The sequence below is a fragment of the Oxyura jamaicensis genome, chromosome 3 (genome assembly GCF_011077185.1).
Source record: "Oxyura jamaicensis isolate SHBP4307 breed ruddy duck chromosome 3, BPBGC_Ojam_1.0, whole genome shotgun sequence".
Classification (NCBI taxonomy): domain Eukaryota; kingdom Metazoa; phylum Chordata; class Aves; order Anseriformes; family Anatidae; genus Oxyura; species Oxyura jamaicensis.
Window position 1 is genome coordinate 16,249,782 of NC_048895.1, and position 27,141 is coordinate 16,276,922.

Here is a 27,141-nt window from a genome sequence, read left to right on the forward strand (position 1 = left end):
TTTTTTCACCCCCCAGCTCTCCCTCCTCCCCTTTTTTAATTTTTAATTTTTTTAATTTTTTTTTTTTTTTTTTTTTTTCCGGTGAGCGCCCGAGGTCTCCCAGGCGCGGCGTGGAGGGGAGCGCCCGCAGCGGATCGTCAGCCGTCAGGCGGCACCTGACCGCCCGCCAGCCATGAGAGCCGCCGGCCGGGGCCGAGGGGCGCCTTAAAAACAGGAGAGAAAAGAGAGCAGGAGAAAAAAAAAAAAGAAAAAAAAAAAAAAAGGAAAAAAAAAAAGGCGATTTGGGGAAAGGATACTTGCCTCCGTCCCGCTGCTGTCTTGGAAACCAGAGGGGGAAGCGTCAGAGGCAGAGAGAGAGACAGGGAGAGAGGGAAGGAAGAAAAAAAAAAAAGGAAGGAAGGAGGGAGAGTTGAATTTTTATTATTTTTTTTCCCGATTTTTTTTTTCTCTCCTCCTTTTTTAATGCTGAGTTACCGCATCGCTTCGCTGAGATCCAGCAAGCCGAAGATTTTACCCGATTGCTTCCATTGCTGGCGACGCTGAGGGATTTTTGCATTTTTTTGGGGAGAGGGGGGGGGGAAACTTCGCGATCCTTTCTTTTCACACTGGCCTTAAAGAGGATATATTAGAAGTTGAAGTAGGAAGGGAGCGAGCAGGCCGATGGCGCAAAGGGTACGTATTAAAAAAAAAAAAAATGGATTTAAAATGTGAAATGATATTGAAACGTGGCTGACAGAGACGCTGCGAAAAAGTTTTTGTTTTCTTTTTTTTTTTCTTTTTTTTTTTTTCTTTTTTCTTTTTCCCCTCCTCTTTGGAGCAGGGGCACAAAGCGGTGTCCTGGCCCGGGAGGATTTCTCAGTTGTACTTGTAGACTTAAAAACCTGTATATATTGACGTTTTCTTGATTCTTTCAATCCCCATCCCGGATCTCTCACGGAAAAGGCAAGCTTTCTATACATTAATGACATGCAGGCATGTAAGTGAATATGTCCGAGCCTCTGTATCTGTTGGTTTTGTAGCTCTAGTCCTACCGATGTCTTTTTTAAAGTCACCAGTGCTTGAAATATTTTAATGTGTGCATGTCTCGGAGCGTTGGGCTGTGTTGCTGATGATATTCCGCGTCACTTTCGGAGGATAACTTAGAGCTGGGAGTAAGCAGAACTTTTTTTTTCCCCTCTCTTTTCCTTCTTTTTTTTTTTTTTTCCTTTATTTTTTTTTCGGTCACGAAGGTGCAGTGCGACGGGCAAAACTCTTTAAAAAGAAACTCCCTGACTTTAACCTGAATTAGGGGCTAGCCATGTGCATTGTTGTACCTTGTTATTTTGGATGCTATCCCCTATTTTTTTTTTTCCTTCCCCCCCTCCAGCTACCTCCCCATTGAAATTTGGGCAGAAATGGAGCGGGGGGGGGGGGGGGGGGGGTGCACCCGGGGTCCTGCGGGCAGGCTTTGGCGGGGGGAAAAGCCCTCGGCAGAAGTTTTCCGTGCGTGATTTCGCCTGCCGCCCCTCCGAGGGCTGCTCGGAAAGAAAAGTTGCTCCGCTGACAACTTGCCTTTTACTCGCTTGGTCCAAGCCAAGTGTCAGGGCTCTCTAAACCTGGTTATTCACACCTTCGCTTTTAAGAGACGAAAAGTGGCAGTCTCCTCCGGTGCCTGGGAACCGCGGTAGCCTGCTCTCCGTAATCTTTAACAAAGAGGAAAAAAAAAAAAAAAAAAAAAAAAAAAAAAAAAAACTTAAAAAAGCCACCCCGGGAGCCCGACAGCCCGTGCGGGCGCCTGCAGCCTCTCGGCGCTGAAGTGCGTTGTGTGTGCGGCCGCTGGAGAAAAGGAAAAAAGAAAATTGCTTTTATTTTTTTTCCCTCTATTTTTTAAATTTCTTTTTTTGTTGTTTCCCCTTTTCTTCCTCCCCGCTGCTGAACTTTGCATCCCCCGCTGCTCCTGGCCGGCTTGGGTACCCGGCTCCTTGCCGGCACCAAAAGTTTGGCGGCGGGGAAACTCGGGCTGAATGAACAGCAGGCTGAGCGGGGCCGGCCGGGGGGGGGGGGAGGGGGGAATTATTTAATTTTATATATATATATTTTTCTTCTTTTTCCCCCACCCTCAAGGATCCGGGGGATGCGGGCTGCCGGGGCTCGGCCCCGTCTCCCCCCCGGGGCCGTTTGGTTTTTATTTTAGGGCGGGTGCGCGTTGGAAAGGGGGAGTCTTGGGGGGGGGGGGGCGGCAATGGGGACTCCCGGGGGGCTGCTGCTCCCCCGTCCCCCGCGCTGACCGCTGTGCGCTCTGTGTGCCCCGCAGTACGACGAGCTGCCCCACTACGGCGGCATGGAGGGGGTGGGCATCCCCACCACCATGTACGGGGACCCCCACGGCGCCCGCCCCATGCAGCCCGTGCACCACCTCAACCACGGGCCGCCGCTCCACTCGCACCAGTACCCGCACGCCGCCCACGCCAACGCCATGCCCCCCGCCATGGGCGCCTCCGTCAACGACGCCCTCAAAAGGGACAAAGATGCCATCTACGGGTAGGTGCCGCGCCCGCGCAACCTCCGCGCAGCCCCCCCGGGGGACGCCCACCCTGCGCGGGGGGCCAGGGCTGAGCGCTTCTGGGGCGAGCCGGGGGGGAAAGGCGGAGAGGGAGAGGGTCGGGGATCCCCCTCCCGGAGGGTTTTGGGGTGTCCCCTCCCGCAGCCGGGAAGAGGAGGAGGGAAACGTTCCCGGCGCACAACCTGCGCCGGGTGCGAAAGCTGCGCCCAGGAGCGCTGCGCCCGATTTTCGGGCCATTTTCGGCCGCAGCAAAGAGAGGGGGAAATCCCGGGCCGGTTCCCTCGACCCTTGTCCCTTTTTATAACCCGCTTTTGGTGTCACTGCTGCTGAGGGTGGGGGGGCGTTGGAAACTTGGCAGCCACCGGCGCAGAGCGGGTCCTAGGCCGGTGAGCTGGGTTTTGTAGGGCGGCCGCGGCTTTCCCAAGGCATCTGCCCGGGGTCGAGCCGAAGGAAAGTCAGAGAGCCTCTTAAAATCGCTCCCAAAACAGTTGCGTGCTGCAGCGAGGGGGTGGGCGGGCAGGCAGGGGGGAATCACGCCGTCCGCTTTCTTTATCGGGTTATCAGGGATCTGTAGGGCTGCTTTCAACTCGGTGCTGCACGGGTACCCTCCAGGAAAAAAAATAAACAAGTAAAAAAAAAAAAAAAACAAAAAACACGAAGCCCTGGAGAGGGGGAAAAAAGCAACCCCCCAAGTCCCTGTTATAAATGCCCATACAGATGCGCGTGTGCCCACGCTTAAAGCTTTATTTAAATTATTAAGTGGCCGAGGGCAGGCAGGGGAAGGTGCAGGGCAGTGGTTTCGAGCACCTGGCTCCCTCCTGCACGCCGGGCGCTGCGCGGAGCCGGGAGCCTGGGTTTGTGCCCCTGGTTTTTGGGGCACGGGGCTCTGTTTTTCCTTTTTTTGAGGTAGCGGTCCAAGGGGGTGGCGAAGGGGTCTGGGTGCTCCTGGTGGGTTTTTGTTGTTTTTGTTATGATTTATTTATTTTTTATTCGCTCCCAGAAAGTCGTCCGGCGGAAAATGGGAATTTAAAAAGCGGGAGAGAGGCAGAAGTGCACGTCCGTAGATGCTGATTCTTTTTTTCTTATTATTTATTTCACTTATTTATTTAAAAAAAAAGAGAGAGGGAGAGAGAGAGAGAGAGAGAGAGAGAGAGAGACAAGGAAAGTTAATTCAAAATGGCTGCTGGAAACCGCTTGGGTTTTTATTCTTAGCCTGTCCTAAGGGTCCCCAGCGCGGCCACGGCCGGGGCGATGCGCGGTTCCCAGGGCTCCGAGCCGCGGCCGGGAGCAGGATGGGGCCCCTCGCTCGGTGCCCCCCCTCCGCACGCAGGCTGCTTGCGGGACTAACTATTGTTGTGTTTGTTTTCTGTTTCGTTGTTTTTTTTTTTTTTCTTCTTCTTCTTCTTTTCTTCTTCTTCTTCTTCTCCCTCTGTTTGTGTGTGTGTGACTATTGTATTTTCTTTCAGACACCCCCTGTTCCCTCTTTTAGCACTGATTTTTGAGAAATGTGAATTAGCTACATGCACGCCCAGGGAGCCCGGGGTAGCGGGAGGCGATGTTTGCTCCTCTGAGTCTTTCAATGAAGACATAGCAGTGTTCGCCAAACAGGTCAGCAAAAAAAAACCCGGGTTGAAACCGTGTAAAAAAAAAAAAAAAAAAAATCGTAACGAGAAAAACAAGTCTCTGCTGAGATAAAGATGCGCGATTCCCCCGCCCCCCTCTCTTACCGAGAGAGGCAAAAGCAAACCAAAACAGCCCCCCCCAAAAAAATAAAAAAAACAACACCCCGAAATTAAAAATAAATAAATAATTAAAAATCGGGAAATCTCGGCATCTGCACCCCCGTAACCGAATTAGCTCCTGGGAGCCAGCCTGCCCAGCCGCGGAGCTCCGCTGCGGGAGCCGGGCCGGGGCGCAGCCTCGGCAGCTCCGTAGGTATTTGGGGTGTATTTGATCCACTTGTTAAAGTGTTTAGATGATGCACTAAATCCAGCAGGCAGAGCTTTGCACGAAAGGTTACATAATGGACCCGGCAGTGTAATGAAGCAAGAAATAATAACGTCTGCTTTTTCTGCTTCCATATTTCAAATCTCTTTTTTTTTTTTTTTTTTTTTTTTTTTTTTTTCCTCCCCTTTCTTATATTTAGATCCGAGCAGAGAAACCCCTATTTTCCTCTAATCCTGAACTGGATAACTTGGTAAGAGTTAACAACACTTCTTCCTCTCCCCACCCCCACCCCGCCACCCTCCCTTCCCTTCCCTTTTTTTTTTTTTTTCCTTTTTTCTTTTTTAACTTTATGTCTTCTGGCGAGGTGGTTGCAAGCTTTGACAAGCGTTTTGTGATGCCAAATTGAAAATTTCTCACGTGGATGTTCTTTTTTTTTTTTTTTTCCTTAATATATATATTTTTTTAATTGCGAGTAAATCCAGCGCAGTAATCCCGTGTGAGTTAAATAAATAAAAAAATAAATAAATAAAACCCCGTAAGGCTGCGAGCGGCACACAAATGGGGGCTTTGCGGGCTTTGTGGCCGGCCCCCGGGGGTGTCTGTAGGGCAGCCCTTGCCCGCACCTTGGCAGCAGCTGGAGGGGCAGGGGATGGAGATGCACCATCTCGCTCGCCCACCGCAAACGCGCTCCTTTCTCTCCCGTTCCTCCCCCACTTAAGGATAAACAACTACTTTATCCTCTGCTCAGGGAGGCGTTTTCCCGCTTTTGCAGAGCGAGGACCCAGCGTCGGTGTTTAGAGGGATTTAAAAAAAAAAATGTTTATGATCCGTATAATTTAGTTGCTTCGTTGCAACAGAGATTTTATTTTTCTTTTTGCTTAGCCCTAGATCGCTTCTCGTTAAACAGCGCACAAAGCCACCGCTATTAAGTTTTAGTGTTATTGCCATAAATCAAAACAACTTTTTATTTACTACTAAAGAAAAGTCAAGCTGCAGTGTATGGCCGGGGCGGCTGCGGGGAATATCCCGAAATCCGGGACTGAGATAAATTCTCGTGTTGTTTGTATCTTTGCAGATGATTCAAGCCATACAAGTATTAAGGTTTCATCTGTTGGAATTAGAGAAGGTAATTTTTGTCTCTCTCTTTCTTCCTCCTACGTTTCAGTACTGCTGAAGTTCAGGCTTCTGGTAAATTTGCATAAATGTCTTTCTTTCTGGTAATTAGTGTCAAGACCAATCTTGGCGTCCATTTCTCTTCGCAGTTTAATTACAATTTCAGCCTCTAAAACCGGGCTCTCAAACGCCCAGGCCTTGTGTTCATTGTAATACTTTGCTGCCTTTGTATAAATAGTTGCAGTTCTGTGTGCTGCAGATGAGGCTCCAAACGGTGTTTGTTTGTTGTTGCAGCCAAGCCCCCGAAATTGTGATATTGTTATTTTTATGATTTTGTTTTTCACCCCCTCCCCTTTTGGGTGGTGGGGAAGATGCTTTGTTTGGCTGCAGTTAGTTGGGACGCGGATTTTTTTTTTATTTTTTTTTTTTTTTTAAGAGCCATCTGCAGGTCAGGCTCAGGGCACGGATTGTCCTGTAACATTTTGCAGAGACAAAGCAGAGTTGATAGTTGTGTCAGTGTCTCGTTCCCGGGAATACTGTACACCTCCGAGCAGAAGAAAGAGATTGCAGCCTAAACGCAGTTTTCGGCGCTATTTTGGAAATGCTAGCAGCGAGACTGCTAATTTGCAATAGCGCGGTGTCACCCGAGCTAACATTAAATTGGAAGCGCGCTCTGGTTTCCTGCGGATTTTTTACATGTCATTGATAGCTGGCCTAGGAGAGAATTCCCTTTCTCCTAAAAATAAACATTTTGAGAGGTTTTTAAATAGTTGAAAAGTTTCTCGGGAGCCTCAGCCACTTTATCTAACCATAACTGGCAGGTCGTTCTCGCTCTACATGAAATGTGTTAAAATCTGCCCATTAATAGAGGCAGCTCAGGTACAAGTCTGTCAGAGCGGCTGGGGATTTCAGGGCATGGATGCCTATAATGTATTTCAGCACAGTGCATCGGGATTTTTTTTTAAATCCTTTTTTCTGTCCTCATACCCCTTTGGAAAGGGTTTATGATGAAATAACTGGATGAAATTAAATAGTTTACCTTAAATGTCACCCATGCAGGTCACCTCTCTAATGGCCACAGCTCCGGGAGCAGATGAATTTAACACGGGTGTTGAATATGTTGTAGCCTGTGAATCATCTTGTCACTGTCAATTTTCTGGGATATCTCTATTTTGCGAGAAAAGAAAGTTATTCCTAATTCTGGATGCGTCGAGAGGTCTCGGGGGGATAATTGCAGTGTGTTTCCCCTATTTAGGACTTTTGATGTCACAGGGGTGAAGGGGGGCGACTGGCTGCACTTGTCAATTTTACTTATGTATTCCTGATTATATTTTCTTCCTTTTTCCTCCCTTTTTCCTTTTTCCTCTTTTTTTTTTTTTTTTTTTCCTCCCTTCTCCTCCGTCAAATGTAGGTACACGAATTATGTGACAATTTCTGCCACCGGTATATTAGCTGTTTGAAAGGAAAAATGCCTATCGATTTGGTCATAGACGATAGAGAGGGCGGATCAAAATCGGACAGTGAAGACATAACAAGATCAGCAAATCTAACAGATCAGGTATGATCTCGCCAACGCTGCACACGCTGAAATTTGTATGCAGATCGCTCGCTGGGTCACTATGCCTCCTTTTATTATTTGCATATGATTAAGTCCCTTTTAGATAAATTTCCATCGAAATGAAAATTTTTGAATAATGTGGCTATTATTGCTTCATTAAGGCTTGCTCCCGGATTCGACCTGGCGAGATGAGCTTGTAAAAGCATTGCCTGCAAACTCGACCTGTTTCTTGTCGCTTTTAATTTTTGTCTTTATTTTATTTACCCTTTACAATAATAGAAGTGTTATCTGTGAATCGCTGGCTTCTGGTGGCTTAGAAAAGGAATGGCTGGAGCCGTTTACAAAAATAATAATAAAATCCGAGATAGGTGGTCTGGGGAAGACAGAGAGGGTTTGAAATCTAGCAAATACTGGCTATTTTCTTCCCGTCTCTACGGTTCATTAGTCTGTCTTGTCAGTTTTCCTTGGCCGAACGCTTTTAGACTTCAGTGAACATTGCTTTGTGCACGCCTGCCTGCTGCAAACGCGCCCATTTTATTTTACTTAATAGAAGTAAAAAAAAAAAAGGGGGGGGGGAATAAAACGGGACCCAGGTTTTAAATTATTTTCAACGCTCTTTCAAGTTTTCAACCCGTCTCTTCCCCTCCTCAGTAAAAGGTAGAAACCCCAACCAAGGCACCAAGGCGTTGCGTGGCTTTGACGGTGTCCAGGTTTTGTCTGGGATGGTTCAAACCTTAATGCCTGCTGTCCCCGATGTGCGAAATAGAGATGACTTTAGGAAGCTTTCTTCCCCTTCTCCCCTCCCCTTGTTTGGTGTGCGTGTCCCCTCGGCGGGCTTCTGCTGTGATCCCTTCCCTTTGATGGGAGCGTTTGGGGCTCAGGCGGGAGGCTCCCAAAGCTAAATTAAGATCCTGCATCATGGAAGTGGCCGCGATTTGGCTTTTTCGGGTCGTGGAAAACTGCGGGCTTTGCACGGTCGCCTTTCCATCCCCTTTCTTTCGCTCAGCCGGAGGGTAGCAGCGCTTGGGAGGGGAGGGGGGACCCCGACCCCAAATCCGCCACTGGAAACCAAAGTTATTTCTTCTGTATGATCTGCTTCGTAAATACAGTCTTAGGAGTAATCAGCTCCCGACTCCGGAGGTTTCCTTTTGTTAAAGCAAGGCGCACTCAAGCAGACAGGAGTTCCCTTTAGCCGCCGTGCCAGGCTCCCGGGCGCTATTTTCTGGGTTACCGACACGAAGGCGCAGGGCTGGGGGCTTCGGGGGGGCTTCCAGTGCGGGATCCTCGCCACCCCCCCAAGTTTCTGTGCGAAGGGGGAAAACGGCGGAGGGGAGGTGCCGGGGACCCCCGGGGAGATGCTGCTGGGGGGCACCGGGACCCCCTCGGCACGGGGGGGGGGGGGGCACAAGTAGGGGGCCGGCGGCCAGGGTCGGGCTGAGGAAAGCCGGGCTCGCCGCTGGTGAATAAAAATTGTAATCCAACAAGTCTAACTAGAAAATGGGTTTCTAAAAGCTCTGGAGTGCTGGGTACATAAAGCTATTTGAGCAAATTACAAGAATCGCTTAGGGGCACGAATGAAATCAACACTTTAATTGCCTCCAAAATGAAGATTTATACCCCATTTTCCCAACGAATCATTATTTTATTAAAGCGAAAGCTAAAGGAACGAAGCTGTAGTTTTGGGGTTGTCGCGGGGAGGGGGTCCCCGTCCCGTTTTTCCCCCCCGACTTGTCGCCGGGAGCGCGGCTCTTGCGCGCCGGCGCCGGGCGCTGCGCGGGAGTTGCGCGGGCGTTGCGCGGGGCCGGGCGGCTCCACCGGGGCGCCCCGCGCAGAAGCGCGCAGCCCCGCCGCCGCTGCTCCCCCGGTGGCACCGGGGGAGCGACCGGCTTGTAGGAAACCTCCCGTTTTCCTCCCCCTAACCCGGCCCCGGATTAGGGAAAAAGGCGCAAAACTGCGCGGCGAGAGCCGCGGGGGTTGTGCCGGGGATGCGCGGCCGCCCGCGCCCCGGCGCCGCCGGTGCCAAGTCCGTCAGGACCTGGGCCCTAATGGATGGCTAATAAGGTGTTGAGTGGTTGGCGCTGGGGCGGCTAATTAAGATGTCCCTCCGCGGTGCGTTTATGGCTGGAAGCGCGCGGTGTGCGCGGCCGGGCGGGCCGGGGGCGCGGGGGGGGGGGGGGTGGTCCGGTCTGCGCGCCTTTGTGCTATGGAGAGTCATAAAAGAGTAAGTATGTAAAAGCTTTTATTATGGATTTAATTACATTTTCGTATATCGTGGTAGTAAAGGTTACAGTTAACAGGGTTTTTTAATTTATTGGTTTCCCCTTATTTATTCTTCCCTTATAGGCCCCTCCGTGGCAGCGCCTTTAAGTCCCCCGCTTAATGGAAAGCAATGACACTAATGCCAGATTTTGCGCAGGAAAGCCCCATAACGCTAACCATTGTTCGGTGATTTAACTAGCTCGGTGGCAAGAGGTCACTAAAATAGCATCCTTCTCCCACAGGCGCGACCCCGCTGCCTGCCAGGGTGGGACCTGCCGAGCTCTTGTTTACCGTCGCGCGTCCAGAAGGACAAGGCAGGAGTTTGGGGTTTTGCTCGGGCTAATTGAACTCGAGATCCCGTGGCTTTAAAACCGTCGCTTGAACGATTGCGCCCATGGCCGGAGTTTCAAAATAAACCTTTTTTAATCATTAGCTTTTCAAACATTTGCATGTTTAAATTTTCAAATGTTTGTCGCAGTCCGGAAAGATTTAAAACACAGCTGTTGCGTGATGCGGCTGGGAAAACTCTGTCCTGTGCAAAGCCCCAAAGACTGTCGGACAGAAGAAACTCGGTTTCTTAGGGACTCCAGATACACTAAGCTGGCACCGTGGGGCTGTTTTCCTGAATTTGCTTCACCTTGGCTCCCAGGTGCTAGAGCCCAAACTGTAAGAGGTTGCGACGTTTTCCTCCCAGAGCGCGTCTGCAGGAATCCTTCCCAAAGCCCTTTAAGGCAAGCAGGGTACGAAGTAGCCACCACACTCAAATAAAGTACGTTAGCAGCATGAGATGGCTTTTCATGGAGGCAAAACAGTATTTTCTTAGGTGAAATAAACTCATTGGGTGAATGTGCCGTAGTATTTCTTGACAAAATTATAATTTAATCACGCGCAAACCAATTACTTGTGCAGAAATTTTTAAAGGAAAATCGGCAAAGGGCCAAATTCCTATAGGGACGCGGAGGGAAATGATCAAAAAATGAACATGAAATAAGACTTCCTGTAAGAAGGTTCATAATTCAACATTATTTGACTCCACTGTCAGGGAAATTGTTGAAGGATAGTAAACTGATACTAGAGTCTCAGTCATTTTTGTTACAGTCTTAAATGTTTGCAACTGTGGCATTTTAGATGGCCCTTCTTGGATGATAGTATATCATATATATATATATGTATATAATAAAGCAAACACTTGTATTTATGTTGCAATAGATTTTTTTAATGCATGCAGTTGCAGAGTTTCTCTAAACAAAATGCGGATAGACAGCAGCTTTTTTAAAAATTGGAAGATTACTTAAAATGCAGCCTTCTTTGCAAAGAAAGCGTCGTAAACTGGAATGCATTATACAGCGCGTCTGAAGGCAGATGGGTTGTTCAGGGCATTTACCAGTTAGGACTGGGATAACTTTCCCAAACGTTTCAAATGCATTAGCTATTCCTTGCGGCCAGTACTAAAATAATGTCATAGGGGAAAAAAAGAAAAGACTGACAAATACTGTTTTGCCTGGGGACTTATTCGCAGGTATTTTCCAACCATGTATGGCTTTAAGGGGTGGGAAGAGCTAGGAATTTTACTGCATTCGGTGTACGTACTCCCATATTGGAGGAACAGGCGTCCAAATAATGCATGCAGTACAGAGAGTGCAAGGTAGACTTCATTTCTGCATAATGAAAGAGTTACAGTGAAGTAGGGCTCTGAGGAGACCCAATAACATAGGGTTTTAAACCCTCAAAATTAAAACGTTGTTCCTCTGACTTTATGCGACCATGTGCCAGTGAATCCTTTTGTCGTTGTTGTTGTTTTTTGAGGGGGGGTATAATTTTTTTTTCGCTGCAATATTTAGGAGCTGTTACCATGCCTGAGCTCGGCTGACTGTTTAGTGTAAAGATAGGGCAAGTTGATTTATATTCGGGACCTGTTATCATCAGAAACACTGTGGCTGAAATTGTGTTAGCAAAATAAGGTTTTCTTTGCTGCCTGTTTCTTTAAGCAAGTAAATATACTGCTAAATAGATAGGAGATTGAACATATTTTCTTTAATCTATGATTTCATGTAAATTCAAGAATCTTTGCTGATTTCTTTAATCGTTTGTGAGCACAAACGTATCTGTCCTCACTGTTGACTATGATATTTGCTCCCTTCCTTAGGTTCCTTACTCAGGCCTAACTTATTCCGTGTAAAATTTTCCCAACTGGAGTTTGCAAAGCATAATTTCCATTCTCTCTTTTTTTTTTTTTTTTTTTTTTTTTTTTTTGCATCCTTTGCAAAATCAAACCCCAGGAAACCTTGGAACTTGTAATACGCACTCACAAGGGAGCGTATCCCGAGGCATTCCTCTAAGTGGGAACTCATGGCGTCCTTGCGTTTCGGAGCGCGCTGCTGAGGTGCAGATTGTTATTTTGGGGCAGCTTGGAGACGGGCAAGTAAGTTGTGCAAAAATGGGCTTTGCCTTAGGTTTAGCTCTCACGTGTGAGGGTCTGGTTCTTCTCTTGCTGCTCGCATGCAGGTAGCAGCAAAGGTAACGGGCTCTGGACATGCGTGCGCGGTGGGGTCGCTGGAGGTCGGAGTGGGCAATGTTAGCACTGGAAAAATCAGATTATAACACACTCAATCAGAATGAGTAAGCGTAGGCTGTGCTGATAAATACTGCTTTAAAATAGCAGTTTGAAACATAGCGAAAATCCGGCACAGCTTCTTTAAATTAGGGAGTCTTTTTTTGTTTTGCATTGCTGCGTTTGGGGTTTTTTGGTCATATGAGCACGCAGTTAGGAGCTATCTTGTATAATCTAAACAAATTTCAGAAAATAAAGACGAGGATTGTTCTGAACCAGTCATTAAAATTGTTGAACGTTTCTGGAGCTGTTTCCCATTCGGGGTTTGTGTACGAGGAGGAGACCCGGGTGTGCTGCAGTACCATCGCGTGTCCTTGGCGCGTTCCCTCAGTCTCTTGATGCTCAGTTGCTTGTAACAGGCTTTGACTCACCCGGCAAATTTGTAAATAAGTGTTTATATATTTTTTTTTCCTGCAGTTGCAGCAATATTTGGAGAGGGTGACTCCAGCTTCTAATGGAGTGCACATTTTATGTTTTGTGTTATTTGGGCGTATTTCTGTCCGTGATTAATGACACGGTGTCTAACCCACCGCTGATATTTTGTGACATGACTTCAAGACAACTTGCTGGCCGTTGGCTCGCGTTTTACTGTGGTTGCTTTTTGCCCATTTACTACCTTCAGACTAGGGGAGAGAGGAGGTTAAAAAAGAGATATAATCCAACCTAAGACTGTAGGTGAAAGCAGGAGCCCCGCAGGCTGGTGTCCGCGGGACGGCTTTTTTTAATTTGGGTGAGATCACTGGAAAACTTCAGGGCAGCTATCGTGCCGGCAGCTATCGTGCCGGCTTCGGCAGCGGGGTCTGGTCTCTGTTAGCAAGGGAGAGCCCCATCGCCCAGCATCTCACGCTGCCCCGCCGCTCGCTTCGGTTGTTTTTGGGGGAAGGCAGCGCCTCACCAGGAGCTGAGGAGCAACATGGAGGGTGTAGGCCGAGGCCTGCGTGCTTCGTGTGCCATTATGACGGGCGGCAGGCGCAGGCCCTGAGCGGCTCCTGTTGGTTCTTGGAGTGAGCCGGTAGGCGTCTAAATGATGGGCGTTAAAAAACAGATAAGGAAAACTTACAATAATAGTTAACAAATCGGAATTTGGTTCTGAAGACAAAGGGCCTGTTAACAATTAAAAAAACAGAAAGGGAGAGAGATTTAAAAGCTACGATATTTAGATTGCCAATTTTTGTCTGACAGAAGGTCATGATGGAAAGAAACTTTTCTCTGCTTTGGCCTTCCTGCCCGTGCCGGTGGTGGGACAGGCCACCGAGCGACATGGCGGGTGTCGTCAGAGGCAGGCCGACTCCTTGCTGGAAGAAGCGTCCTCCCCGACGGGCGGGCAGGCGTCAGCCATCGCGGGCTCGGGGTCGATAACGGGGGAACAGAGCGGCCCGTGGCGTGGGGAGCTGGCTGGGCTGATCTAATGCTCCCGCCCGGCCACGAAACTCGATGGATCTCGGGGCTTGTCCACACAAGGATGCTCAGGAGAGGTAAGACAAATTGACTGGGTGTAAAATTAAAGTGCATTAGTTAAAGTGCATTGCGCTATTGTGTGGATGCTCTCATTCAGAAGTAAAGTGGCCGTAGTTCACTTTAGCCTAATCCCCTTTGGAGTAGGCCACTTTTCTTTTCAATGAGAGCAGCCACATCCACTTTGGGTTCACTCGTCTTTCCCGAGCGCCCTCACGGCCTCGTGCCTGGCACTCTGGAGAGGTCCGGCCGCTTGTTCAGGTTGAGAGCGATGTTGTTTTTAACGCTGCCTGTTTAACAACTGGGAAGCTTTGCCAGGGCAGAGTTTCAGGCTGGAAGCAGCGGAGCCAGTGAGTGGCTCACACAAGGGCTGGGGCTGGCTCGTCCGACCTCAGTCCTGGGGCTGCGGTTTGGGGGTGGCATTTCCCATGTGGATGTGGTGTTAGGCTCCTCATGGTACCAGTCCTCCTCCCGGACCACTCGTGTGGGTGTTGCAATCGGGAGTTTCTACCCGTATGCGCTCTCTGTGTAGTTTCTTCCACGTCCACCGATAAGCAAGCTTTTAAAGACAGCGAGGAAACCCCTATTAATGCTTTTCAGCTGATATTTCTAACCACCGCTGGCCGTAAAACGAAAGATTGAAAATTAACTTGTCGGAGAAGTAATTTACCTGGAGGGGGAAAGAATAGCAAGATACTTTTGGGAGCTGTTTTATATCCGCACTTGAAGTTCGCTGAGCTTGAATTCTTGTTAAAGTATTTTCTGGTGTTTTCTATAGCTTGTAAGTTACACATTTATTTACTTATTACTGGCTAAGCTGCGTGTGCAAATGCTGCGCCGTGTTGCACTCGTGCTGTTGCCTGTTCCGTTCATACTAAAATTTACAAGGCTCCTTGCATTAGTAAGCAATTTACTACTGGAGCCTTTCCTAGAAATACAGAATTGTGTTTCACCGAAGTATTGTCTTTCCTCTTCAGTCGGGGCCGAGGTGAGATGTTTTCTCAAGGACTCTCCCGGCATCTATATGATATTCCCACTTGTGCAGATGATCTCCAAAACTGCATTACTTACTCCTCTGTCCTGAAGGGCCCGCGCGCTCGCCATCGCACTGAATTACAATTCTCTTATTAGCGTCACCAGGCTTCGCATCGAGCCGGCTGATTTTGTTTGCAGTTTGACTTTTTCTTTTCTTTTCCTTTTCCTTTTCCTTTTTTTTTTTTTTTCCAAATGTAAAGCAAATATGCATCCAGACCCTCGTTGCTGAAACAAACAGGCCAACAATAAGAGGGGTAATGATTCATTTGGTTAAAAGAGCTGCCTGTTTTAACCTCAGAAATACTGACCGAGAGTAAAGCAACACCTGATGCCATCACAGTCAGTGCACTGTATTCAAACAGCTGTACAAAATGAAAAGCTGTGGTATTAATCCTACCATTCACAGTTTATTTAAGTTTTTCAAGCTTCTCTCATATGGGTCTGGCATAAACGCCTAATTATGCCTCCATTAGGGTTACTGGGCCCTTAATACAGAAAATTATTGTATTTAAAAATTGGAAAGCTGCAGCGATGTAATGTAAGATCCTTGCAGTTGGCATGAGTTCAGGGAACGCAACCTTTACCTTGTAATTTTCATTTCATTCACTTGGTGTTTAGGTTTTCGTCCCCTTTCGTTGTTGCTGCGGAGAAGGTCAGATCACACCGCGCGTGCTTTTAACGCTGCCTTTTAAATAGCTCCATTTAAGGCCGCGGCGCTGTCAGGAGGAGAGGGGAAGAGCGGATTAAAAGCTCCGCTGCTGTTGCTGCTTTGTCTGTCCCCTTTGCATGGGTGTGGGGCAACTGTCCGTGTGCACAGAAGTGGCAGAAAACTATGTCCTAACGCGAAGGATCTGGTCGTGTTGTCGGAAGGGATTTTATGAGCAACTTTACCGCGCGTGGGCAAAGCTACGCGGGCAGAGTTTATCCCTGCTGTGAGCAGGGCGAGCGCTGCCAGCACAGGTTGTGGCGTTGTGGACGTGGAAGCTGTCCCCTCGGCCAGCTCTCGGTGCACAACCTGTTGCGTTGGGCCAGGCTGTGAGGACGTGGCAGGTCTCGGGAGGGACGTCCCCTGCTCTCTGCCACGCGGAGGCAACACTAGGCGAACGCTGCCATGTGCCTGGTGACCGAAACTTGGCCGAATTTGACGAGCTGCATGTTAGCCACGGCCAGCCTTTGCTAGCAGCCCTCGGAGGAGGACGCATGTGGCTGCTGTAGGAAGGAGCCGTGCCGGGGGCTCAGTAGGTGGCACCTTTTCCTTTGGTTTTAGGCTCGAGGCGGTGCCGCCACTCGGACCCCTCTGATCCCGGGTGTGGCACTGGGGTGCCCCCAGTGCCGTGGAGGCCTCTGACCTCCTCTGCTGGTCCCCGGTACCTGGTGTAGATGGGGTTGGCCAGGTGTTTCTTGATGAGGGAAGCATCCCCGTGCCTGGTAACTTAAGAAATTTCCCTTGTGTTGTGCAGTGCACGGGGAAGTATCCCTGCCGCGTTCCTGGCGTGGCTGCGTTTCGGTGATGGTTACAGCCATGTCACCACAGGGCCCAGCCTTTTGGGCAGCACTCGGCACGAGCTGGGACCATTTGTCTGGACATCGCCGCAGCTCTTGGGCCTCCGTGCCTGGGCTGTTCCCACCTCTGCCCCTCTCTGCCCGTCACTTTTTGCAGCTGTGTTAGCCCAGGAGGCTCCTGACCCTCCTCCCTGCTGTGCAAACCAGTTTTACTGGCGTGGCCTCCACCGCCCAGCTGAGCTGTGCTTTATTTCCCCATGTCCACAAGGCCCGTCACAGTGCTGTGCAGGAAAAGAGTGGTATCTACGGCTGTGTCTTGCTGCATTCACAGAATCCTTCTTCTTCTTCTTATTATTATTGTTATTTTTCCTTAAAGCCTCAGTGAGGGCATACACCCAAGCAGTATATGCGGGGACGATTTATTTTGCTTGTAAATGTGCAACTCACGGGTTGAGCTGGGGCTCGGTCCGCGGCATGAAGGGTTCGAGATGCTTTGGATGGGCACCGATACGGTGATGCCGGAGGGGCAGGGATGGGAAACATGATTCTGCTGATGGCACGAGGCAGGAGAGGAGCTGTGGGTGCTCTTCCCCAGCTTGTCACTGAAGTTTTGGGGCAAGACAGTGAGTTGCTCGCGAGCAGGGTTGTGCAGTGTAGCTGTTGGCACTGTAGTTTATACGTCATATAGTGATAGCAAGGCATAGGAGACAAGTAAGACTCGGAAATGGCACGTTAACAGTAATTCATTGTTTCACTCTGTGCATAGTTTAAAAAAGAAATGTGTAAAGAAAGCAAAATGCTTTTGTTTGGTGCCACAGGGAAACAATAAGCTGAATCTAAAGCCTGACAGCAAAACTCGCGCTTGGTGGCTTTGTGCTTTGGTTTTGGCCCCTTCTGCTGTCTCCCACGGTTTAAATGTAATTTACCCTAAACACGGGATGAAGTAAGTAGCAGTGCCCTCAGAAACTTCTGCACGAGGAGGGGAGCTGGGAGGCTGACCGGGAGCACGCGTGGGCTGGGGGCCAGCCCGCCCACCCCGAGGTGCCGGTCCGTGCGGGGCGATGTCAGCTGTGCAGCTGCCAGCCCGCCAGCTTCTCTGCACCCTCCCTGCGAGGCAGAGGGAGGCCGCAAGGAGCTCTCAGCCCAGCTCTTTGGGGTGACTCTGGAAGCCAGCCGTGCTTTCAAGCCATCCCTCAACGAGCGGGTAGAGGCTTTGGGGAGCCACGGCTACCTCAGGCTGGCGAGCCACCCCAGCAGATTGACCTGCTTGGGCTCCCACAGCCTGGGGACGGTGTCTTTTGTGGCCACCAGCTCCTCGGCGTGTGGCTTACAGAGTCAGGCCGTTGGCTGCTTGTGCCTCGCTGCAGATTCGGCTGGTTGTGAAATGGTAGAGAGTGGAGGATCTGATCTGGGGAAGGGTTTGGCCATGAGCGTTGGAAAATGTGAATCACGGGGATTCCAGTTGTAAGCCTCCAGGAGATAACGGGCAGCACGTACCCGAGTGCGTGACTCGCCGAGCGCCTTAAAAAACAAGGCGGCGCCCTCGAGATTAGGCAAACGCTCTATAATCAGGAACACATTTCATACCGAGCGCAACCTTTGCAGGTATCGCATCCATTCAGACGGAAAGGTGTAGCTGTGGTGAAGCTAATTATGCCGCAATTTAATTTTTGTGTTGAACAACACTGTGATGCGCCCGCGCTCTCGAATCCTGCTAACAATGCGCTGTAATCAAAATTTGCTGACTCCGAATCACGTCTGTTGTCACTTAGCTAAAAGGCCATTTGATGGCTGTGACATACACTCGGCGTTCTTGCTGGAAGGAAGCATGGCTGTGGCGGAGCGGCGGCTGGCCTCGTGCCTTCCCTCCCCAGGAGCCCCAGCCAGGAGGATGGTACAAAACGATCCAGCGCTTGTGCACGCGGCAGAAATTTTGCAGCAGGTGCCCCAATGGTTTAACTTTCTCTTTTGTGAAGATACGGCCCCCAGACATCTGCAAGGAGGTGCTTTGGGTTGTTAACGCACGGTTTAGAAATGTGGGGTTTGGTGTAAGTAAAGCAGTTTGCCTGGGCGCAGACGTGCGGGGCTTTCGGAGGGGTCCTTGGGAGGGAGAAGGGCAAGGGGTGGTTGGGGGGTGAGCCGAGCACTCCCCCTCACCCCAAATCTGCCCGTGCAGACCCAGATGGGGACCTGGCCCAGACAGCCTGCGGTGCCTCAGCCAAACCTGGGCATCTGGCAAAATCCCGTCTAAATGACTTTTAACACGTAAAGGCAATAAAAGGAAGGGAAGGCAGACGCTCATTTTCTGGCTAAGTGGAGAGGCATTTTTCCTGTTTACACCTTCGGAGGAATCATTACATGAAATATTGAACAGGAAACTCTATTTGTCTCCGAAGGCCTTTTTCCTGGTCTAGAAAGACGCTGAAAATGCTCCAGTCCTGTTGAACTTGGTAGGAGCCAGGGAGAAGCACCATGCCTCAAGACCCCGCACACCTCTGGGTCTCAGCAGTGCCATTTGGGGCTGTCCTTGCGTGTGTTTCTGCATGATCCTGGACATCCTGCTTCAAAAAAAACCTGCGTGGAACAGTGATTTTATCCACCTTGCCCATGAAGCCGTATTTCCTTGCGCTGGGAAAGGACTGGGGATTATTACTATCTGGTGATAGGGCTCTTATCAAAGGGAGGAGACGAGTTTACACGGCGGGGTTGCTCTAAATAGAAAGGACTGGTCACTGTTTGCTGTGTCGGAGACGAAAACCCTGCACGGCAGGCTGGGTTAACCTGGCCGGGCAGGCGGCGCTCGCTGTTGAGCCGAGATACACGGTGAGGACTGGAGTGAGGTCCAGCAAATGTAAGGTGCACTGTGATGCTTGGGCTTCGTGGGCATCCCTTACAGCTGCCGCATGTAGCAGCCACCGAGGCAAGAAGCAAAATCTAAGGCTGAAAGCCTTCTGCGTGGTCTAAGCCTTCTGCTGCCTGAAGGAGGTTTGCTTTCCTTCCTGCCAGAGGTGTTTTGGGGCAGCTCGTGGGTCCTCTCTTGGGCTGAAAGCCCGGCTGCTCATGCTGCATCCCGCAGAGGGACTTTGGAGAGGGTTCCCCAAGTGCCACGTGTTTGGCTTCAGCACGGGCAGAAGGCAGTGGGACTGTGCTTCCAGCAGAGCAGGGTTTGTGCGTAGCTGGGAGCACACACACACCCATGCACCCAGCCTTTTTTTCTCCCCCCAGTCTCGATCCTGAAGAACCAGTGGGGTTGTGGGGCCTCATGGAAGAGAAGAGCTGTGCTCTTCTGCTTCCTGCATGTCTTTCTGTCCCACCCCATCTGATGATCTCCATTTCATTCACCTGTATTTTTGTGGTTTGTGCTTGCTGCTTCTAATTATTCGTTTTCCTTTGGAAAGGGCTCTGTCCGTGTCCTTCTTTCTGCACTCATGTTTCCCTCTGCATCCAGCCTGTTCGGGGCTCCCAGGCCCTTTCCTCTCTTCTCCTTGTTATTTCTTCTCCTCCTCCGTTCCCTGAGGATATGGGGTGGGTTGGAAAGCTCTGTGGTGTTGGAGGTACCAGTGTGGCCATACAGCTGGTGTCACACTGCTCCCAGGTGTTAGCTCCTCTCTGAACCCAGGGGGGCTCAGCAACAGGTCGCAATAGCGGGGCTGACGGAGAGAGATAACATTGCCTGGTGGGTGCTGGTTTGAAGGCCTAGGTGTGCCTTTGATCCTTCTGAGCAGAAATTGGCAGCAGAAGTCCATTTCGCTTCCATTTTTTCATCCTTTCTGATATTCGTGCTGATACCCTCCCTCGTTGCCCTTTGTCATAAAGACAGCTCACGTCTTGTTCCCGTGCTGCTGCGAAGGCATGGCACTCAGTCTGATCCTCCTCTGAAATACGGGGAAACTAAAGACAGAAAGCCTGTGACTTTTCCAGGGACAGGAAGGGAATCCAGGTCAGAGCCGATCCTTTTGCACAGAATTTCTTCTGCTGTTGATTTCAGCAGGCCCTGGCACTCCTAACGTGGCAGAGGTTTCCATCAGCGTTGTGCTTGCCGTGCTGCCGAGGCGCTGCCGAAGCTCTCGCGTGCCTGTCCTTTGAGCGTCCTTCTCAGGGCAGGCACGGAGCACCTCCTGTACGAACCATGTGTTTGAGCCCTTGTTTTGTTGAAATGAATTTCCCTCCGGATTGAAGTCAGGCGAGGCAGGTTACAGGAGTTACTGACGTGAACAAGTCCCCGTCCTGCAGCACACTGAGGCTCAGGTACATGTGGTCACTCTGCCCCCGTCGGTTTTGGCCGTGGCGGGAGGTGGCGGTGCTGGCCGGCAGCCTGGGCTGGCCCCACCAGGACGTGTGCAGGTGGCGTGGCCACTGGGGTCAGACAGTCCCCACGGTCGTGGGTTTCATGCCCCCTCCCAGAGCCCACACTTGACAGAGAATGGAGCAGACAGTGTACGTGTGTGGGATGTGTTTCCAGGTCTCCTTACCGATTTGTGTATTTCGGGGTTTTCCTCCCAGTGAAGAGAGAATTCAGAAACTTTCTTCTGCGCTGGATGGGCCCGGGTTACCTGAGGGTTATTGCTAACCGTGCCCTCCAGAAATGAAGTGGGCTAAGGCTCGTAGATCGCCAAGACCGGGTCTGCCTATCACAGAGCTCTAGCTGCAGCGCTATGGATTATACACTTAGGGTATTGAGCTGTTGTATTCAATGGCTCATCCAAGGGAGGCACGGGACAGGAGCACCGCCAAGCCAGCCACCAGGATGATGAAATACACAAGAAGCAAATCCTTGCTAACAGGATGGGCTAGGTTTGCAGGAGGTGGGTGTGATGCCCTTCCGAAGCAGCCCCTTTTCAGGTTCTGCCCTGCAGCGAGCACGACTGTGGAGGGTGGGTTGCTGCCCTGGGGAGGGTTGTGGGAAGGTTTTTAAAAGGGAGGAGTTAAGGAAAATCTGAAGAACGTTTCAAACATAACATATTACTACTTCTCTAATGAATAAGCATTTAATTTAGGAAAAGAAAATAAGATAAAACTTCAGAAGGAAAACAATAAGCCCAAATTATGTTGACAAATTGCTGGCAGCAGCTCCGTTCCTCCAGGGCGAGGGGATGACTGATTATACCTGCAGCCAATTCTCTCATAGCCTGGAGGAGCTGAGGTTCGTCCAACAGTTAAAGGAATTAGCTATTCCCTGTCTCCAGTTGTTACACAAACACGAATGAGCCCACAAGAGGGCTGTGCTCACAAAACTTCTGAGAAGATATATATCAAAAGATGCTGAGCACAATTTTTATCACCTGTAATAGCAGGCGATTTCTTTTATTTATGTACTTATGGTCAAATCTTTTGTTCATTGGCTAGGACCTCTTTGTTTTTCCTCTCCTTCTCTCTTACTTCATGTGCTGGGTGCTCAGAAAACCACAGATTTTGCTCTTCAGTATCAGCGGAAGGCTACGGTTGGCCCCACCATGTGTTAGAGCTATCTTGACTCAAAGCCCAGCTGTTTGACTGCAGTAATAACAAGTGTACATAATGTTATTTATATTGACTCTCCAATTTAGCCATTAGCCAAATAATTTTGTCTGTAGCTTTTTTTGTTTCTTACAGCTTGCTGTTTGCTGTCACACAAGTCAATAACTCCTTCGGAGGCCTCACCAGCCGTGGTCTCCCCTTTGGTGGGGCCACCGCAGTGGTACCTCCTGGGGCCTGAGCGTCTCAGCCCAGCACCAAAGGGAACAAGGCACCTGCTGGTGGTCTTAGGAGACAACCGGCACTTTTGGGATTGCTTAAATACACAAACAGTTGTGTTGCTTCCTTTCCTTTTCCCTTTCCTTTTTTTTTTTCCTGTTTGTTTCTGAGTACTCAACAGGCTTCAAAACCAAAACAAAAGTCAGGAAACGTATTTCAAACGGCAAATAAACAGAATAAGATAAAACATCCCTCCTGCGAGGTCTTCTGCCCTTAAAGTGGTGCAGCATTAGTGGTTCCTTGGGCTGAATCCTCTTTTATTATACATGAGTCGTGCAACTGCGACTGAAGCCAGTCGCTAGCCAGGCCTTAGTTTTGGCCCTGGAAACTGTTGACTGATGAGAAAGGCTGTGCAAAACCAGCCTGAGTCGCATGGAAACATAGCCCAGCCTAGAAATCCTGCAACAATTTTGCTCACATGTTCTTGATTTTGCAAAGATTTGGGCCGCAGAAAAAGAAGCGGCAGCCGAAAGGTGCGGGGGAAAGCTTGGTAGAAAGAGAGGGCCCTAAAGCTCCTAAAAAAGAGGATTATCGGAGCATCCCAGCCCACGCCGCAGTGTCCGTTCTCAGATAAATGGTGACTAATGGAGAAGCTGGAGCCATAATAGGCCATTATCCTTATTTATACACTATTGTCGCCACCACGTGCCTGAGACCCTCCTCTGGAACGAGCGGGTGTATGTAATGGAGTGATTAATTTATATTACTTTGCTCTTCTCAAAAGTCTCCCTTTGGAAGAGCTCAACGTGTTTTACAGTCGCTAATTAATTTAATCCCCCAACAATATCCACGCTGCAGATAAGTGGTTTTTTTTTGTTCCCCCCCCCCTAGAAACTGAGGCACAGGCCCCACGAGGCTCGTCCCGAGGTCGCGTGCTTTCACCTCAGCCTCTCTGCGGGGCGTTGCTCACTTGGCAGAGCTGGGGAGAAAGTCTCCCTCTTCCCTTCGTGCCTCCATCGCGAAGAACGAGACAGGATTTCCGTGCAGGAGGTGACACGAAATTCAGGCTTTTTTTTACCTCTGGTGACTTCAGAAACTCCTTGTCCGCACTCAGGAGCCCTGTCAGGCGATGGGCTCAAACTTCTCGGGGCAGGGGAATAAATAAGCGAGGCATTTCTATTTCTGGGTAGGGATAGATTGTCATGACTACTGTCAGAGTTTTCTCTGCAACCAGTGCTAGAAATACTTCTGTGAGAGAGGGAGGTGGCTCGCAGTGTTAAAAATAATAATATTTGGCATGTCACTGTCAGAAGCAATTTAATGTAAATGCGCTCCGAGGATCGCGAGGCAAGTTTGTAAGTTGTCTGAGAGACTTTGCTGGCTTAAAAGTTCCCGGGAATATTAAAAAACAAACAAAAAAATAGATGATTAGATTAATGTTATACTTGGCTCCCTGCGTCCGTGTGCTTTGCCGAAGTAGTCAGGATGAGAAAAATTAAAAGTTATGCGACGGGTTTGGTGCTTTGGATCTGTCTCCTCGTGGCTGAAAGCAATGTTTTGGAACCGGGGCTGTGCAGTGTCTGCTGTAACAATAATGCAGCTTTCAACGCGGTTATCGTGGAAGAATTTGCATACTAACTTTGATAGCTAATCTTTCATCATGTTTAATAAACTGGCTAAAGATGTAATTCCTAGTCTCTTAAGATTCAAGATGCTTAGTTAAATGCAAATACTTTTGAAATGCTAATAGACGGAGGCAGCAAGAAAAAAGTTAGCAGCATACCGAGCAGATTCGTTTTTAACAGGCCATAAAAATAATAGCTTAATAAAAGTGAGATTAGGTGGAAAATATTAACTCCTGCTTCTGAATACAGAAATGTAAACATATAGGATGCACAAAATTTTGATAAACTGAGGTGGAATCCAACATTTCTTGCATGAGTGCCTGTATAATGTGGCGATAGCTGTGAGAAAAGAGGAGCCCAGCATCTAAGACCCAACACAATGAAAATGCAATGAATCGGAATGCCTCACAGATCATAGCGGAATCAGACTTTCCAGCAAGGAAAATCTTTTCATGGTGAATTAAGTGGTGGAGGAAGAAAAATGGTGATGAAAAAAGGTAGGCACAGATCACAAACACTGGGCTCAGGGCTCGCTGCTGAAGATTTAAGAACCTTAGCTAAAGCTATGCAGAATAGAATGTGGAAAATTGAATTTACTAAACAATTAAGCATTGAATTAATCTACATCCCGCACAGTAGAAAAGTGGGGGAGGGAACTGAACAGAGCTGAATAAATCAGTGGAGCTCATTAAAAGATAGTGAATATATCAGGTCTGTTGTTGCATAAAGGAGGGCTGTTTCCTGCACAACACGGTATAATTCCTCAGTTCTCAGCCTCTTCTTCTCCACCCCCCCCGCCTTTGGAGCTGTATTCTTAATCAGATTAATAAACATTTCTGCTGAGGTTAGTGCGCCGCTCTATATTTTACCTTGTTATCTGCAGCTTTTCTATTAATTACAAGTCAGATCACTAGTCAACAATAGTAGTGAGGGACAACATAAATAGAATGAGAGTGCCCTGGAGATGTCACTCGTAGGATCTGATGCATCCTGGAACTCCCACGGGTTCCTGCAACCTCCCACATGCCTTGCTGGTCTTTTGTTCAATTACAGTTAATGCAATAGTTTGCCATTTTCTCCTTCTAATTATATTTTCAAGTGGGATTTGTAGCACATAGAAAAACATCCTTTTACATGTTGAGGCACCAGGGCTTTGTGCTTGGCATTGTCTGTCCCCTGGGTGCTGTACCATTCTTTCTGCAGAGCTCTGAATAAACAAGTCCCTCTTTTAAAGCTGCAGTTGTACAAACTGAAAATTTATGCATTAACTGTTTGCATTCTGAGCATGTGTTCCAGATTACCTCTTACAGCATTCTTTTGGTATGCTGGAGAATGCGTATTTGTAAAAAGCATTTCTTTCACAGTTCACACATCATTCTTTCAATCACAGAATCACCAGATCAATTAGCACTTCTTTTTTTTTTTTTTTTTTAGGAATACGCATAATAATTGGCTTAAAATATTCATGTGGTATTTTCGAGGCCTTCCTTTTGTTAATTGTAATCAGGTAGCATGGCTGTAACCAGGATTATAAGAAATGGAAGGAAGATTTCTCTTCTCTGGGGAAAAAAAAAAAAAAAAAAAAAAAGTTGAGTTTTCCTAATCCTATTTATCTTCTGTCTCAGATTAGACTTTTTTTGTCTTAATTTTCGTCCCGTCCGCGTGTGAAAAGTTCATCTGGATCACCTCAAGTCTCCTTCAGCTACGTGCGAACCCTGCGTTAAACGGCTAGGTTTTAGCTTATTGGTGGAGTTACTAAAACGCCGGCGGTATCAGTCCACTTTAATGGTACACAGAGTTGGCTCGTAGCGTGGCGTGATTTAAATCCAATAGACTTACGTGTGTGTTATAAACACAAGGGCTTGCTTTTCGGCAATGGTTTCCAGTGGGCAATATTGCTTCATCGGAAAGAACAAACTATTCAATTATGCACAGAAGGCTGTGCAGGATGACCAGTGAGTCTCTGTGATGTTTTTAAAAGCTAGTACTAAAAGCTAATTAAAATCTTTTCTGGTGATAAAGGGAGACTTGGGAGGAGTGTTGCCACGATTGTTTTCCCCAAGAATTTAATTTACAGCCAATTTTTCCTATCTGAATGTTACTTTCAAATGCACCCAGTGATAAGAAGCAACATCTGTTTTCTGTTCAATAGTACAAGGAGGCTCTGCATGGGGCTGAGTGTACACAGTCTATGTGAAGCCATTGTTATTCTCATTTCTTTTTTGTCCCCATGCCTGGTCCATTTGCCATATACCATCAGGCAAACAGCTGACACATACCGGCTATTATGGACCCGGGCCTAATTGTGAGCAAAGTCTTTAAGCTCTTCCACGTTCATCTCGCACGAGGAATCCGAGGCCGATATAAACCGTGCCGCTCTCAACCACTGCTCCCATTTTGCGGAGCTGCTGTGCCAGAGGGTTCGGCGATGCTAAGAATATAGCTGGGACCAAGTGCCAGCGGCTCGCTCCCCAGCTCTCCCCCCACAGCCTTCCTCGCCGGGAATGTTTCTGTTTTCTGCGGTAATAAAGCACGGGATTATTTAGATGGCAAACGTATTCCAGAGGATATTATTTTAACTGGGCAGCCGTGATTACGCCACATTGAAGGAGGAAATATCCAGGGAGCTGAATTTGCCAGCCCCGCGCGGGTATCTCTGTGCCGACAGGGCGCTGCATCCCAACCTCACCTTGTTCTCTTTCCTTCTTGCCCCGCAGCCCTCCTGGAACAGAGACCACGATGACACGGCGTCCACGCGCTCCGGGGGAACCCCCGGGCCTTCCAGCGGGGGACACACATCGCACAGCGGGGACAACAGCAGTGAGCAAGGTAGGAAAGGAGCCCTGGTGCTTGCTTAGCTGGAGAGCGGTCACCGGTGCGCCCAGCCAACGGGGACCGGTCCCTCTGTTTCCAATTTTGAAATGTGCTCAGGTACTAGGGGGCTTGTGCTGGGAAACGGTCCTTTTTTGACACTTTTTGCCTTTTTTTTTTTTTTCCATCTTCTCCTAGTAAAAGGATTGGCATCTTTAGGTCTTCAACCCTGCCAGCAGGCACATGTTAGAGCAACATATGTACCAAATTTCCAGGGTGCTTAATAAAAATAAGTGATGAGAAGGGTGTTGTTTTTTTTTTTTTCCCCATTAAAATGGGTTAAGAGATGAAATCTTCAAAAGCAATTGTAATTAAGATTGCAGAAATGAATGCTAATATTTCAAAGATGCCATCAAAACTTTGTTGCATATAAAGAAGAGCTGCTAGCTGGCCCGTTTTACAAAATCCTGAGCAGTACTTTTATTTACTTTTTTTACTCAGTTCCAATTTACGTGAATGCAAAAATGTTTTGTTTGGGTGCCAAGCCAAACAGAGTAACCAATGTAGCAGGACGAGTACAAAATGAGTTTGGTGCAACCAAGGAGGGGCATACTGCAAGTAATCAGTGCTGCCTTAGGAGGTCCGAAGTTTAAAAAGCTGAAGTTCTGTGGTTTTTCTTTTATTTTTCTCTCTTTTTTTTTTTTTTTTTTCTGAGAAGCTGTTTAAATGCTTCGTACTTTTTCTGAAGAGACCAACTGCAGTGGATTTAGTGTTAATTTAATGCAATTAAAATTTAAAAAGGATCCTTAATCTGAATATAAAAGGGAGTGCTTTATTGAAGTTGACTCTGAACTCAGAATAGGTATATACTTTTAAATTTGGTTTTATGATCGTGTTTCGTTCAAGTGCTGTTAGACAACAAAGGAATTGTGTTTCCCAAAAAAGGTTGAGCAGTACTGATTAGCACGGCAAAAGCTGCTTTTAACAAGATTAGTTTTTAAACTAAACC

At 48.4% G+C, this 27,141-nt stretch overlaps 1 protein-coding gene across 4 annotated transcripts in view; it reads left to right on the forward strand.

Moving 5' to 3' along the window:
* The first annotated feature begins 258 nt into the window (after positions 1-258).
* The window catches only part of MEIS1 (Meis homeobox 1), a 103,997-nt gene continuing 77,114 nt past the window's right edge, over positions 259-27,141 (forward strand). For 2 of the 4 annotated variants that reach the window (XM_035320152.1, XM_035320155.1), the window contains exons 1-7: positions 259-672; positions 2,294-2,520; positions 4,009-4,150; positions 4,689-4,739; positions 5,565-5,615; positions 7,014-7,160; positions 26,039-26,150. In XM_035320152.1, the coding sequence (XP_035176043.1) occupies positions 661-672; positions 2,294-2,520; positions 4,009-4,150; positions 4,689-4,739; positions 5,565-5,615; positions 7,014-7,160; positions 26,039-26,150 (742 nt within the window). In that variant the 5' untranslated portion in view covers positions 259-660. The other 2 variants (XM_035320151.1, XM_035320153.1) reach the window with 2 other exon arrangements.